This window comes from Lissotriton helveticus, chromosome 5_1 (assembly GCF_964261635.1).
Source record: "Lissotriton helveticus chromosome 5_1, aLisHel1.1, whole genome shotgun sequence".
In the NCBI taxonomy this organism is placed as follows: Eukaryota; Metazoa; Chordata; class Amphibia; order Caudata; family Salamandridae; genus Lissotriton; species Lissotriton helveticus.
Window position 1 is genome coordinate 1053006484 of NC_136065.1, and position 16780 is coordinate 1053023263.

The window sequence follows — 16780 nt, forward strand, 5'->3', positions numbered from 1 at the left end:
GTGTGAACTTGCGAACAATGTTTCTTTTAATGTTCTCTTAGAGTAAGCAAGGCCTTTTCAGATTGTGAATCAACAATTATTCCATCAATTAATCCCTGAAAACGAGTCATGTGGATTCAGGTAAGACAATCGACACGGGAGAAGTGTGGTTTGCAGTGGGACTTTGAATGCATCTAAAGAGTAGAGAGAGTTTGTTCTGTTCTACAACCAGAGGGTCACACTAGAAAATGCAATCTCTACCATTGTTAACACAGAACGTAGATATAGAGCCCTGTGCCTGCAATCTTGTCACCAATGCATGAACCAGTGATATATGGTAAAGTATGTCAAGAGACTGCATGGATCTCTAAACACTGTAAGATATTTTTTTAGGTCTCGCCTTTACCATTCCGAAGGAATGGGAAATGGCGAGAATTCAAGTGCTCGAACTGATTGTCAAACCACCGCTTTTTTTCGTGGCGTTTTCTTCGAGTGCACGTGGCCACAGGCACGCGCTTTTGGCCCATACACTTTCATGGCCATCTGTTCCTCAATGTCCCTCCCACCCTTCGTTTGATCTTGCCGCGAGTTCAGGCTAATGGCCCTCCCCCCTCCCCCAGCACAGAGCGCGCATCGCGGCCGCACAGCACATCAAAGGGCTTCTCCCAGCGTGTGCTGTGCGGCTTCTCCTCCCCTAATTATGTGGCCGGCCGTACTTGTGTTTCCCGGCCGCTTCCCGGCCACTCTTGTATTTAATTAGCAGCAGCAGCATTTCTCCTGCGCCAGGCCACAACAAAGGCTCTGTGCCACTTTCACCCACACAGCAACACTTACAGACACGCAACGCCACTCACACCCACGCAAGCCCACTATCATCCACGCAACACCACACTCACCCACGCAACGCCACTCACCCAAGCAACACCACTCACACACGCAACACAACTCATCCACGCAACCCCACTCATCCACGCAACCCCACTCATCCACGCAACGCCACTCATCCACGCAACACCACTCACCCAAGCAACACCACTCACACACGCAACACAACTCACCCACGCAACGCCACTCATACACGCAACACAACTCACCCACGCAACGCCACTCACACACGCAACGCCACTCACCCACGCAACACCACTCACCCACGCAGCGCAACTCACCCACGCAACGCCACTCACACACGCAACGCCACTCACACACGCAACGCCACTCACACACGCAACGCCACTCACACACGCAACGCCACTCACACACGCAACGCCACTCACACACGCAACGCCACTCACACACGCAACGCCACTCACACACACAACGCCACTCACACACGCAACGCCACTCACACACGCAACCCCACTCATCCAGGCAACCCCACTCATCCACGCAACGCCACTCACACACACAACGCCACTCACACACGCAACGCCACTCACACACGCAACGCCACTCACACACGCAACCCCACTCACACACGCAACCCCACTCATCCACGCAACGCCACTCACACACGCAACGCCACTCACACATTGTGGGTGCAGATTGTGGGTGCAGATTGTGGGTGCAGATTGTGGGTGCAGATTGTGGCTGCAGATTCAGAGTGCAGATTCAGAGTGCAGATTCAGAGTGCAGATTGTGGGTGCAGATTGTGGGTGCAGATTGTGGGTGCAGATTGTGGGTGCAGATTGTGGGCGCAGATTGTGGGTGCAGATTGTGGGTGCAGATTCAGAGTGCAGATTCAGAGTGCAGATTCAGAGTGCAGATTGTGGGTGCAGATTGTGGGTGCAGATTGTGGGTGCAGATTGTGGGTGCAGATTCAGAGTGCAGATTCAGGGTGCAGATTCAGGGTGCAGATTCAGGGTGCAGATTCAGGGTGCAGATTCAGGGTGCAGATTGTGGGTGCAGATTCAGGGTGCAGATTGTGGGTGCAGATTGTGGGTGCAGATTGTGGGTGCAGATTGTGGGTGCAGATTCAGAGTGCAGATTCAGAGTGCAGATTGTGGGTGCAGATTCAGAAGGCAGATTGTGGGTGCAGATTCAGAGTGCAGATTCAGAGTGCAGATTCAGGGTGCAGATTCAGGGTGCAGATTCAGGGTGCAGATTCAGGGTCCAGATTGTGGGTGCAGATTGTGGGTGCAGATTGTGGGTGCAGATTGTGGGTGCAGATTGGGGGTGCAGATTGGGGGTGCAGATTGTGGGTGCAGATTGTGGGTGCAGATTCAGAGTGCAGATTCAGAGTGCAGATTCAGAGTGCAGATTGTGGGTGCAGATTGTGGGTGCAGATTGTGGGTGCAGATTGTGGGTGCAGAATGTGGGTGCAGATTCAGAGTGCAGATTCAGAGTGCAGATTCAGAGTGCAGATTCAGAGTGCAGATTCAGAGAAAACTCAGCAGCACCACCACCATTGCAATGCAATAGGTCTCGTTTTAACGCAAATTTAAGCTATAGGCCTTGTAAATGACAAAGCCTTTTATTTATGTTCCAAAAACCAGAACGCAAAAATAAAGGGCATTATCATTTACAATGCTAATAGTTCAGACTCGCGTTATTGCGAGACCTATTGCATTTCCAATGCTTGTTTTAAAAGCCCTGATCCTGGAATTAAAAGCTATTTAAACGAGTATGTATGGATTACAGTGGAAGAGGAACAAAAGGTTGCATGCGTGCACCATCAACTAATAGTAGTGTTTACACACACGGCTCAGTCTCCAGCAACACTCTGAAACTAGCTTAATAATTTTCATCTTGTCTTGATTGACGTTCAACCTACGTTTTCCCAACCAGTCAGCTACTTCGGCTAAAGAGCCTGCCAGAGTCATGAAGCCTGTCCCTGGCCTGCCTTGGAGTGAGACAGAGATATGGGATTGACAAGGATACTGGTGGCACATTAGACCATGTATTTTGGTAATATTAGCCGGTGGTATCCATTGGCTTTCTGAAGAGCCATGCCCCCATCAGCTGCCAAGGTCAGCGGGCACGTAGCAACACTCAGTCAAATGTACCAAATGCCTCTGAAATGTCAGACATGACTAGGACTGAGGAAAGTCCCAGTCAATGGCATAAATACATCATCGCCAAACAGAGCTGGAAATCTTTTGTCCAATAAACTACCTTGCAGATGGATTTCATGGAATCAAAGAAACAACTCTTCTCCAGTCACCTTACTACCTAGGAAAAGGAAACCTTTTTCTTTCAATTTAGCTTAAAAAGGCAGATGAAGATGAGGGAGGATTACAAAGAACATCAAGCTGCAGACACGTTTTCTTCTGTAGAAGGCACATCCAGACCTTTTCAGTGACATCCGAGCATTTTTTACCAGCCAAGCAACATCCACTGTGGTCCTCTACCACTGAGCCACAATACTGCCAGATTCTTCACTAATCTTGGTCGCAAGATCCAACAGAAGCAATGTTCTTTTCTGTCTCTCACTGTCCCCCCAGAGACTGCATGTACTAGACCATGAGAGCCAGTGGTAAAAGTGGAGTAAGTGGAAGGGGATAAGAAAGAAAATGGAGACACGAGACTCTACACTCTCTGTCACTCACGTATGGGGTCAAGGAAGGCTGCGGGTTGTAGTGGATCTGTACACATTTGCGTTAAAATTAGTAGACATAGGAAATGTTCTTTTAGATTCACTCTAGTGACAGAACATTAGCAGAAAATAGAACCCCAGTCTTTAGAGCTCAAACAAATACTTCAAAGGACATCTCTCTAAGAGCCAAAGTGCCAATCATCTCATCCTTATGGAACTAGAGGCCTTGATGTTTGAAAAGAAACCATCATGTAGCAATGCCTTGGAGACCATGGTGCAAAGAAGTTGTGCTGTATCAAACCACAAATTGAAGTGTTCATGCACAATAATGCAAGGGAAATATGCCAGAATTTGAACCACAACATATGCAAGCTGAGCCATAATATAGCCCAACGTATTGGTGACCTACACATGAGGATAAAGCCTAAATCTTTTAACATTATTCTTGGCGCAATTTACAGCCACTCACATGATGTGACTTCAGCTCCTTGTAAGGAGGCCAATATTTAATGGGCCGATAAATATTATGGCCATTGCTTCTTCTGCCGTTCCTGCGGTAGGGACATGCAGCCTGAAGGAGCCATGCAGGAACAAGTTAGCCACAGGCTTGTCATTGAATTTATTCAGATTCTGAGATGAAAGAGAGTGGAAAAAACGTGCACAATAATATTATGCACCAGAAGAGCCCATGATATGCCACTTAAAGGGTCTAGGCTACAGTTATGCCTATCTGACAAGCTGTGCTTCCTGTCAAGCTCAGGATTTTTTTTGCACTTAATAAACTTTGAGCAGAATCATGTTGTTCGTAAATATAAAGAAATAAAGAGGTGGAAAAATCGCTAAAAAAAAGGGTTTGCTGGAAAATCGCAGAAAATATTTATTTATATAGCTCTATACCCACTTGCACGCAGCTCGTTTCTAAGTGGTTCGTATTTTTGGAAAATGGAAACCGAGGCACAGGAAGGCGCAGTTAATTTGACCTGGAACACTCAATATAGGTAAGTGAGGAAGTCATGATTAAACCGTGGGTACATTAGTTCTGAAATTACCTAAGTGTATACTAACATAATTTTAGTGATCTTAAGTAAAATAACACAAACAGGGACAAATGATATGCAACTACATGAACAGGAAGTGATCCTTATGTTTTCAGTGCCACATATTCCATTATAATAACAGATATGGCCACTAAAAGTATCTATTTCCATGGCAATTGCTATTACTACACAATGCAGCACTAGTTACATAATACACTTTCTACCACATAATCGGTTGACAGATTATAAGGAAATATCTTTCACCATTTACTTTTGTCCTAATCAGTTGTCTCTTGTGCTAAAAGACTACATTTAATGTCCAGTCGCAGTTTTGAAAATCATAGATTGTGGGACAGAGGCGTGTGGATTGTAAAATAAGTGTAAATACAGGAAACAAGGCAACTAAAGTGAAACTAATGAAAATGGAGCAAATAGATGTTTATGGAGCTTTGTAGAGGGAGGGAGACAACTAACAAAATAATTAGTTAGTTGATGTACACAATTGCTTTTAGGTTTTACAACTGAGAAGTACACCAAGTACCCCTTAACTCCCCAAAAAGGACTGCTAAATGTGATCAATCATTTTCCGATAGCTACCACATAATTACGGAGGTCATGATTATAGTACATAAAATTAAGTGGGATGGTGAAGCTGACATAGGTTTAGATGGATGAACGGAAAGTATGGCTGAATAATTGGTTGGACGTTGAATGTGAGGCGCAGAGATTGACTTTATGGCCCTTTCACATGCTACAGGCTCTTGGCATTAGCTGCCACACTTTAGATCCTATGAATAAGGACTTTTCATGCTGAGGAGGCTACCGGGAGATGCAGTAACTTTAAATCAGGGAGCCCTCAAGTAGAGATTGGTATGATTGTGGCATTTAATGGGTAGGTAGGGGATGGAATTCGCTATGTCAATGCGTGGGTCTGTAGTTTGCCTCTGTGGTTGGCTTCTGGACCAGGAGAAGAAAGAGCTTAATAAAAATGCCAGAGTGATACTTTAATTTAGGAGCGTCCCCTTCCAAGTGTCAGGACAGCTGGAACTCAACTGCTTATGTGAAAAGGAAAGACCAGGACAATCATGGTAGAGTAACTGGTCACCGGGAAAGGGAGGGGTGCACGTGAGTATAATAAAGCCATAAAAAAGCATGTCTTTCAGAAGGTTTTAGGGAATGTCCCTAACAATTTGGGAAGTGTAAAAGGCTAGAAATACAAAAGACTAGTGAAGACTCATTGTGCTATACTTGGTCAGCACAAGAGATGGATGAAGCAGGCACATTGGAGGAGAAGTAGTTATCTGGGTGATTATCATTGATAGGATGAATTTATGAGTCAATTATACTGGTTTACAACTGACGAAATGTTGCTGGCTCCAGTTAAATCAACCAGTAGATGTCAGTAGGCTGAAGCCGAACCAAAATGTAAAATGAATAAAGAGGACACAGGGAAACTGACTTGAAAGAATATGTATCCATTGTCAACCAAATGCAGTGCAAGCGCAGGAAGAGCGTTGCAAATATGGGAGTACATCTGGTCACAGTGGTGGCTAGCACTGATCGGAGGTAGGAGGGTGGGAGGGGGGTGGATGTGGGAGGTAGGGGGCGGGAGGGCTTGGAGGGAAGCAGGAATACAAATTTTCAAAAACTTACCTTCTCGTTCGTTCCTCGCCTCCATAGTCCTTCCTCGCTCAGCCTTACCGGAAGAACACCCAGGCGACCAGTCAGCCATTCACAATACTGCTAAGGCAGTGTTGTGATTGGTCTGAGCTCCGTGTTTCGGTGCTCAGACACTAACTGGGGGCCTGGGCATGTTCTCCATTTAGGCTGTAGTACAGCCTGCATGGAGAACATGCAAAGTGCTCACAACTGTTTTGGGCAGCATAAGGGGGCCGGCCAAGCAGTCACTGTGCACTTTAGGAGGGTGCTACCACTCCTCCCCTGCCCCCACCCTGTAACGTAAGGATGCAGAAGTAGGAGAAAATAAAATGACAATAAAGTGAGTTATGATCATTTTATTTTCTCTTTGTGTCACTGCAAAAAAGCAGTGGGACGGCACTCGGCTCCCTTAGCGGTGGATCTGCCACTGTCTGGCCATACATTTCTTCTTTGCATCTTTAATCCCGTCCACTCCAAGGAAGTGGTTCTTTTAGCTCAGAGGCAGTCTGAAGAGGGTGACTGAAAAGCCACATCTTCAGCAATCCATTTGTCGGGAATTGTGCAGCTGTTCGGTGGTAATTTCCTTTAAAAGTAGAAGCGGCCCCTCCCTGAACTCATTTCACTCCAGTAGCATATGATCTTCCTGATTAATATCAAGTCACGTGATGATCCCTTTTACTTGAAGGACATTTTTTCCCTTACTTCTGGTATCATTTAGGCAGCGCCTTGAGAACCTTGATTGATTGATTTATTGGTTGCATAAACGCTTCGTGAAAAGTGTTTCCCAACTGTGTCAAGACCTAGTGGAGAGTCTTTGGGGAATTAAACTAATGTTCACACGTGTTCATTTCATTTTAACTCAGATTTCTATTTCATTTGTGATTTTTATGCAATTAATATGCTTACAAATTTGCAGTGGTTTTTAGTAACTATGCAGATAAACTATGAGTATATGTTAACTCTACTTATTTCTATAGATGGAGAATACTTTTATTTCACAGACTTTCAAAATGTAATGCTCTTTCTACTCTATTTATGTTGACTTTGTGATGCCCAATGTTATACCTCCAAATTGTATAGACTCAACAAATGCTGATATGAAAATGTGAGATGCATTTTATTGAACCTCTGAAAACATAATTTTGCAATAATGTTTTAGCAGCTGTGCAGGTGTATGTTTTTGGGCTTTCGATTTTGTGGAAGATTAAAATAATGTATTGTAGCAAATAGAAATGTAAAGCCCTTCAAATATTACAAACAAGAGTACATTTTGGAAATATTAGACTTAGGGCAAGCCATTTGGAAGTCACTGGAAGTGGGGGTAACTTATGGCCTACTCCAGGCTTTGGCTGTCAGTCGTGCCCCCTCCACACTCAAAAATGGTAAAAGATAGCATTTTACACTTTGCGCGTCAGCATACATATGACTTATGCCATGCATCTCCCACTCACGTTATATGGAAAAAACTAAGTTATCTACATCTAAAAACTGCATGGCACAAACATAAAGACAGATGTGCAGAGGGCAATCTAAGCACTTTTTATTGTGAAGGAGAGTGGGGTTTCATGACTCGAGGCTCCACCTTTTGTGAATCAATGGCCTCCCCACTCTTATAAATGCAATAGTGATAACTAGCACATTTCATCCAGTGCATCTGCAGATACTCAATATATCATATGAAGCATTCTAGGTCCTGATGCATCCTCTTTCCTTTGTATCAACTCAGACCAGGCAGAGAAAACTGAGGAAAGATGTCTGCCATGAGCTGGTTGGAACTGAGCAGCCTGCCTGTGCTCACAGGAGCTCTGTATGATGGCTACTGGGCATCAGTGGGGACTTAGATTATGCTTCTGCATACTAGCAAGCTTTGCTGAGGTCATAGATGGAGACCAGCTAATGTGGGGGATCTCTGAAGAAGGCAAAGAAGAATGATACTATTACTGGCATGATGGTGCTAACGTCTCGCAATAAGACGCCAGAGAGAGGGAGCTGTGGCAGAATAGTACGACTTGGTGTTGCCCGATGACGGAGCAGAGCAATGGTGGAAAACTCTGAAGTGATGCAGTGAGGGTTGTCGAGGGCCAACGGGAGATGGATATCAGAGGTTCACATCGATGAAGAGCCAGGAGCAAAGATGGCAGGGACTGCCACGGCTGCAGGAATGTCTCTGCTGCTTAATTCAGGCCCAGTACTGTGGCACAGAAGGCACAAGCTCTGTGCTGAACACTTTAAAGTGAAAGAGATGGAGATAGCCTTGCAAGGCTTCTAGTAGCCTCATGACAACTGCTGTATTTGAACTGCTATACTTTCGGCTTGGTGAGCAAAACACAAAAGTCACGGATTGACTAGTTGACCACATAAATAAGACAATCACTTAGAGTGTCTGAATAGTTTACTCTATACCTAGAGCTAGAGGGAAAATATTTTCTTTTTTGAATTCTGAGGAACTACTTAAACATCATTGAACTTTGTTATCATCACCATTGAACATTATCCTATTATCAGCTAAGGCGGACGGTTTACAAACAGAGCTTCTCTCCCATTTCACCCCAGCTTTTTGGGTTCCATAAGTAACTTTAAAATGTATGATATTCGAGAGGTAACTAGAGGGTGTGGGTTAAGAAGGAGATGGGCCATTGTAAATTCAAATCTAATAAGATACATCGGTATTCGTGTAAGCTCAAGCATTGATAATTTGTTTGAGCTAAACTTTTCTCCTCTACTTTTACATATGAAAAATCAACTCAAAAACTGGGACAAACTACAGTTAACACTGGTCAGAAAGATCAATTTAGTGAGAATGACTATCCTTTAGCAATATTTGTTCTTTTTTTAGACAATGTCATGCTTGCCTCCTAAAAAAGTGTCAACACATGTCCAGGTTAGTATAAACATAAGTAAATGAAAAAAGGTTACCAGCATTCTGTTTCATGGCGGATGGGGCACTCTCAAGCATAGAGAAATATCGGGCCATATGTATCATAGAAATTCGCATTCGCAAAGGCCGAAATTCGCAGAATTTCGGCCTTTGCGAATGCAAATTCACAATATGGTATGTATTAAGCAAATGTGGTTCAAAATAAGGATTCGCACAATTTGCGATTCCTTATTTTGCGATTGCATTTGCATTTAAGGAATTGCTAAATTTGCGATTCCTTAAATGCAATGTATGATGCAAAAAAATATTGCTAATTGTCCCTAAGGAATCGCAAATTACCCCCAACTTCAAGTTGGTGGTAAGTTGCGAATTCCTTTCAAAAAGCATTTTTTTAAAACAAAAGGTGCCATGTGACGCTCATACATGCCCTTAGGGCATGTATGTGCGCCATATGCGCATACATGTAATTTTCAGGGGTGCAGCAGGGTGTCCTTTGGACACCCCTGCACCCTTGAAAATATTCTCAATTTGCGATTAGCTAATTGCTAATCGCACATTTCCCCTTCATTCCTATGGGCCTCCTGGCCCATAGAAATGAATGGGAAATTATTCCTTAATTGCGATTAACAATTTGCTAATCGCAATTAAGGAATATTAAGAAATCGCCAAAAAGAAGCTGATTTCTACATACATACCATTTTGCGATTTCTAAATAGAGATTCCTTAAAAATCGCTATTTAGGAATCGCAAAACGGAATGTTGATACATATGGCCCATTATCTTTCCAGCTCCTTGTGCTCTGTGTGCAGGTGATTAACTTCAAGTGGCCTAAAGATATGAATAACAACGTAAAAAAGAAAATGGTCGGCATCAATCACTTACATGGATTTGCTTTCAAAGATTAACTTCCAACATTTTAAAAATAAAAATATGCTTTAAAGTGCCTATCAATATGATTATAATTTTTAGACAAATTGTAGCAATATGTCAAACTCATGCCATTACAGGAATAACCGGGCACTCTCAACACATATGACAACTACAGTCAAATCTGGCAGGAGAGTGGAATAATGCTATCATGAAAACTCCTAAGGAGAGATCATATGAAATCACTTCAGCAACTATAGGAGGAATTTGGGCTACTGCAACGGGGAACCTTCTAAAATGCTTATAACTAAGAATTTGGCTAATGGATAATTAGGATAAAAGAGATGAGATTAGAGGAAAGATTGGGTTACTGAGTTATATATCAAAAGAGGAGGCTGCCTCACCAGTATTCCCTCCTACTGTGAGCTTTGACGGAGATAACTACTTTACAGAAATACTGGGGAAATTGGCAAAGACAGGGTTACATTTGGAAGAGTATCAGCTTGCAATGATTTGTAACAAGAGGCATACGGTGCTAAAAGGTGCCAACATCAGGCACTCATTGTACCTTTCAATATTCAGATTGTATTGCACACATCAAAAGGTTAATTATTGGGACTCTGCCACAAATATGCTCTGTCCTCAATAAAAGATCCATATTGGGTCATGGGAGCACATGTTTATTAACAGGCCTAAGATTCTAGAGCCATGGCTGAAAGCTCACACCAGATCAAATAACCTAATAGGAAATTTCCTAGGAATATCTAGTAAAATCGTCCTCCCTAGTCTACCCTCTGAGTATCACACAATTTGGGCACAACAAGATTTTTCCTTTTCTCGGGCACCCTAGCAGCAAGAAGAGTGTTACCAACGATACTTAAAGGCAGTCTGTCACCATAATTTATTAATTGGCTCCCCAACGTCAAATCAATATCTACCTGGTAGCAGTAGAATAATGTAAGGATGGGCACAATAAAAAATGGAAACACACTGAGGAACTTATTTCCCTGAAATGATCAAATATAGAACTGAGCTAACCATTGATAAGTGTATGAAAACGGAGAGATGGTCAGATAGATATTCACCAGATTTCCTGTTTGGTGGATCAACCTTTTCTTAGAGCTATCATTTTAAGCTAAATGTAACAGTTACACTAATACCAGCTGGACGGTTCTAGACTTTTTATAGCATCAGCTTCTCAGGGAATCATCTGATAGAATATTTTCGAGCAAAGCAGTTTTGTAACAAAAGTAGTTCTAATCATGAAATTGTAGACAGATTTTAACTATATGTGTATATTTTCTACTCTGCTTGTCATGGGCAAATCCTTTTGATTTTAATACCATTTTATGTACAATATTCTTTTTTTGTAGTGGGTTCCAGTCAGATCTCTACATCCATTGGTATTTTGTTCTGTCTTTCTTATTTTTCTTCTCCCCACTACAGTCAGGTCAATAGGACAGTCTACTAACTAATTTTAGCGTGAGTGATGGCATTATGCCCTTTCACAAGCAGCATATCCGCAAATAAAGTGGTTCCTTTAAGTGTAAGAAGCGACTATAGGCCCTACTATGACTCTGTTCTGATAAACGTCCAACAATCGTGTAGGAAACGAGACCGCCTGACAAGGAGTCAGAGGTCCCGCATTCCAAATTCATGGCAGTCGTAAAGTGTATGTTTAGTATTGTGGCTTGCGCTGCGGGCTGCAGCACAAGCAGCAATAGTAAATATGCTTTTTTTTAAACATCCCTGCACCATGTGGCTGGTACCATGCAGTGCCTACCACACAGTGCAGGGATGCTTAGGTGGGCACCACAGATGCCCTCGGGCCTCATAGTGGAGGCCGTGGAAGGATGGGGGCTCTGCTAGGGGCCCCAAAATCCATTTACATCTGCCTTTCTATGGTGGTCAGCCCGCCATAGAAAGGCAGGCTGAAAGGGACATCGTAATCACTTCTGCGGTGCCTGAGCAGGCTCTGCCCTTATTGTAGGGAATACATTCCGACAGCTGGGCCTCGAAACAGCAGTGGTTGGTCCCTTCGCATGCTGCCTCCGACCTCCACATAATAGTGAGGCAGTTGGACCGCAGGGGTAGATGTCGGTCAGACCGCAACTGACGGCCGGTTGGTTGCGGTCCGACCTCCATCATAATGAGTCCCTGTGACACTGTGGGCTTTTTCTGATCCCCCTAAAATGTTGCTTTTAGAGAGTGTTTTGTTTTAGAATGATGACGGTTGGGCAGCATCCCTAAAGTGAAGCCAATGCCAGAGTTATTGGCTTTGGCAGTGCTTGTTTGTAAAATGATAACTATTATGGGCCTTCGTTGTGACTCAATCAAAAAACTGCCATGAAATAGAGCACGTAAGTGAGGCCAATTTGTTAAAAATCATATTTCCGACTGCAGGTCAGACATAACCAACACTTTTATCAGTCATTCAGTTACTAAAAAATGTTTACACAACATTTTTGCAGCAATATATCTTTAAACAATGTGATGTTTTGTCACCTTTGCAATTCTGTTGAAATTGGTCATCATAAAACCACAGCAATGACTACATTTTCAAATGCAGTATGTTATGTTATGTTATGTTATATGCATTTATAACACGCACGGCTACTCAGGAGTGTCTAACAATAAGTATTGGCAAAACCAAGACGTCAATCCCTTGAGATGTTTTGGCTTTGCCAATTCTTTTTGCGATGCTGTTAAGCATGGGCAAAAGAAAAAGAAAAAAAAAGATGTGATGACATTGCTGCAGTGGGCACAACATTTTGTAGTTGTGCACATTTGTGATGATGCAATTCTTTTTGCGATGCTGTTAAGCATGGGGAAAATAAAAAGAAAAAAAAGATGTGATGACATCGCTGCAGTGGGCACAACATTTTGTAGTTGTGCACATTTGTGATAATGCATGTGCACATGTATTACTATGTATGCGCACGCCTACAAATTGATGCAGGGACCATCTTTCTATTTACTGATTTGAGATGGAACGTAAATAAAAATATGAAATAGATGTAGCACAATAGTGCTTTAAGGTGGAGGGGTTGGCAGAAATATGCTGCCTAGTCTTCCCAAATTAATAGTAGTAGTAATAATAATAATAATAATAATAATAATAATAATAATATTAATATTAATATTAATAATAATAATAACAACAATAATAATCCTAATAATAAATACAATATCTAAACAATGACTGCAGAGGTAGGGTTGGATGGAAACGGAGAATGGGGGGAGGGTGCCCCATGGAGTGGTTGAGGGGAGGGGAAAAGCAGTGCTTGAGGGAGCACAACATAGAGGGTAGAGTGAGAAGCAATATGGAACACCGTGGAGGGGCACAGTTTGGCAGGTAAGAAGCACGTGAGACAGAGCTTGCAGCGCAAGGGAGACAGCAACCTAGAGTGCAGCGGGTATATTTGGAGGGGAAGAAGCACACGAGCAAGAACACTGAAGAACACATGCAATAGCTTACAGTGCTTAAGAAAAAAGAAAAAAGTGGTCCCATAAAGTGTGCAATGGAAGGATATGTTAGCCAAACCAAAAGGTGGGGAAAAGACTATGCTCCAAGGATGCACAAACATAAGATGGAACAAGATGGACAGGCAAAAACATCGAATAAGAAGCAAGCAAATGAGAATGACAATAAAATGAACCAATGGTAATCAATGGGAGGGGCACTAAGCCCAATGTAAGCTCATGGGAAACCCACAATAGGTCTTTTCCAACTGGACAGCTTGCGCTGACGTGTAAGTGAGATGTAAAATGCATATTACATGTATCTGAGTACTTCTTATTTCGATTTTTTTTATTGATTTATTTATGAATCATTCATACTCTCATGGACGTTATGGCCTGCGACCAGGAACGGGGCAAGACTGCAACAAAGAGGAATTAGCAAAGGAAATACGTTTCAATGATTAGAAAGTTGGTGCATATCATGCGCGGTATTGACAAATCAAGGTTTTAGTTTTGGGCTTGACCTTATTGGAGAAATAAATCTCACAGCGCATTGGTTGCAATTGTAGCGCTGCTGAATGCTGCTGGCCTACCAATACATGAGCGAAAGGGCTTAAATGCCTACAGTAAGATAAGCATCATAAAGAACAAATATGCCCTGTGGTGGTTTAAAAGGGTAAAAGCAGAGACCTTTCATTGAGGTGCTGGAGCAGACCCGTGCACTCAAAGCCGGTGTGGTACCAAGTTTGTCCTGCTTATGTAATACAATCGGTTTATTCATCAGCAGTTTAACCTACAGAAACCAAGCCCACAGTTGTGTTCCTTTCTGAGCCTGCAGTGAGGGGGTTGACCAAGGCCATGCTTGCATACTTGAATACTCTTTGTTTTTTGGAAAGTGTGCAATGTCCAGCTTGCCCTTCTCACGCGCGTCGACTTCTGCAGTGCGTGTCATTGCGATCAGGTGGGCCAAGGTCATTAATTACTCCTCTTTCTATCAATTGCAGACAGCTGGACAAGAACCAGATCGGCTGTATTGAAGATGGCGCCTTTCGAGCTCTCAGGGGATTGGAGGTTTTGTAAGTATGATATTGGCGACAGGCATCAATTTTCATTAATATTAAATAACAATATAATTTATTAACATTTCATATGGACTGGAATCAAACAATGTTACATAGTGGTTAGTCCTCATTTCGCACAGACCTCCTTACCTTGCCGTACCCCCCTCTGAGATGTGGGGTCAGCGTTCTTTTGCATGTATGCATGGGGGCTACAGACAGACCTACTGGCTCCAGTACAGAAGCAGCGCTGAGAAGCTGTACCGTGCTTGTAGAGGCGCTTCAGAGAGCTCCAGTGGACCCGTTCACCCATGCATAATTCTCATTGTCTCCTTTCCTCCAGGACGCTGAACAACAACAACATCTCGACAATCCCAGTGTCAAGTTTTAACCACATGCCCAAGCTCCGCACCTTGTGAGTGACTCGTGTTACAGATAAGTAACGGGGAATGGGCCTCTCGCATTACAAAGACAAGTGTACTGAATGCACTGAGACATTCAAATTACAGGGCCTGGTAGGAAGCGAACCATTTCGGTGCTGCCCCTTTGGCGTCCTTTCTTTATTTAAAAAATCCAGGCATTTCTGTTCACTGGAAAGTGAGGGAACACTTGGAGAAGATGAAAGATTAAAATATTGAGTGCTCTATAGCCAAGTAAGTGAGAACAGGGATATGACAGGATAAGCATCAGTTGATTTATAATACAGGTTGAGAAACGTAGAAGAAATCAATGTGACGCATTTCTTTTAAAGCGCGAGACCATTGTGCTGTCAACATGAATTTCCCTGACCAATTTTTGCAATTATTTCAAATGCAGTCAGCGCTGGTGACCCTGCTGCTCTCGAGCTCCCGTCTTGCACCCTTCAGCTCTTAGCTCAGTAGCTTGGAATAATTGCTGAGGGCAGAGCAAGGCACCACCTTTGGGCTCTTTGTTCGCAGACAAGTGTGTGGCGGCTTCAGACTGAGCCCAAGATGCATAAGACTAGGGCTGACAAGAGGGCGAGGGGGGGCGCAGGCAATCCAATGGGGCGGTTTTTATAATCAGTCAGATACTTATGCTCAGGTACCAGCTACTGTAAATCAGAGAGCTATAATCACAGAAATGACAATGGCTGCCATTCTGGCCCATTAAGCATTCCATGTAGAATAACTTTGACAGATAATTTTATCTGATTGGGTGAAAATTATGTTTATAATGGAATTCTTTTTGGAATTTTCCACATTAGACACCATCTGCAGAAGCCCAACAAAATCCCAGAAAGAGTACCTATATGTTATAGAGTTGTTGAACATTCATTAGACCGTAAGCAGAAACATTTAACCATTATTCGGCTCCAGATCATGAATGTCAGGCTCGGCCATTATACAGTGTTCTTTCTCTGTGCTTTCAATACGCAGAGCCACCTCTTCAATCTACGGCTATGACCAAGTATGTACAGTATCAGTGATGAATGCCCTTTGCCGGTCCTATGCCTTTTCTGATTCGTTGTTCCACCTTTCCGCAGCCGCCTGCATTCCAACCACCTCTTCTGCGACTGCCACCTGGCATGGCTGTCCCAGTGGCTACGCCAACGACCAACTATTGGCCTCTTCACGCAGTGCACTGGCCCACTTCCTCTCCGCGGCCTCAATGTGGCGGAGATCCAGAAGAACGAGTTCAGCTGTGCAGGTGAGAGTGATTCTTTTTTATGTGCTTGGAAAGATTCCTTATTTAACATTTGAAGCCCAAGGAAGTTGTTCTATATTTTTTGCTCTAGAACCTGCAGATCGATGCAGAACTCTTAGTAACTCCAAAGACATGGCTCATTGCTTAAAGCCTCTTCTGTACTCTTAGCTAAGTGGTGTGTGTCTCCTCTTGAAGTAAATTATTACCAAAGTGCCCACTTGAATCCCAGCTGACTTCTGCTATCTATTCCTTTCTTTTCCTTTCTCTTGTGAGTAAGGGTCACCAGGGTACATATAAGCTCCCTGAGGGAGTTACCTGCCTGGGAAGCGGAAGCACTGACAGCAGTGGCATTACAAAATTTGAGATGGCTGCTCTGCAAAGTACATGGAGTCCCTCCACCCAGTCAGAAGCTCCTAGGCCAGGGGCCCGTGCACAGTGCTGAAGGCGCCCCCTGGACCTCAGGCCCCCAGCAAAGCAGGGGCTGCGGGTGCTAATGTTACACCACTGATTGACACGGGCACCATACAAAGGCCATTTTACACACTTGCCACTGTCCCAAAAGCAGTTTCATCATTTGGCTTTATTTTGGTAACTCTCAATAAAACCTGACTTCATCTTCAACAAAGAAATGAAAGGAGGAGGA

At 43.4% G+C, this 16780-nt stretch overlaps 1 protein-coding gene across 1 annotated transcript in view; it reads left to right on the forward strand.

Annotated features, from left to right (window-relative positions):
* SLIT1 (slit guidance ligand 1) overlaps nt 1-16780 on the forward strand; it is an 899254-nt gene that overhangs the window by 537648 nt on the left and 344826 nt on the right. The window contains exons 6-8 of the mRNA XM_078643589.1: nt 14419-14490; nt 14816-14887; nt 15977-16140. Of these exons, the coding sequence (XP_078499715.1) occupies nt 14419-14490; nt 14816-14887; nt 15977-16140 (308 nt within the window). The remainder of the gene's footprint in view (nt 1-14418; nt 14491-14815; nt 14888-15976; nt 16141-16780) is intronic.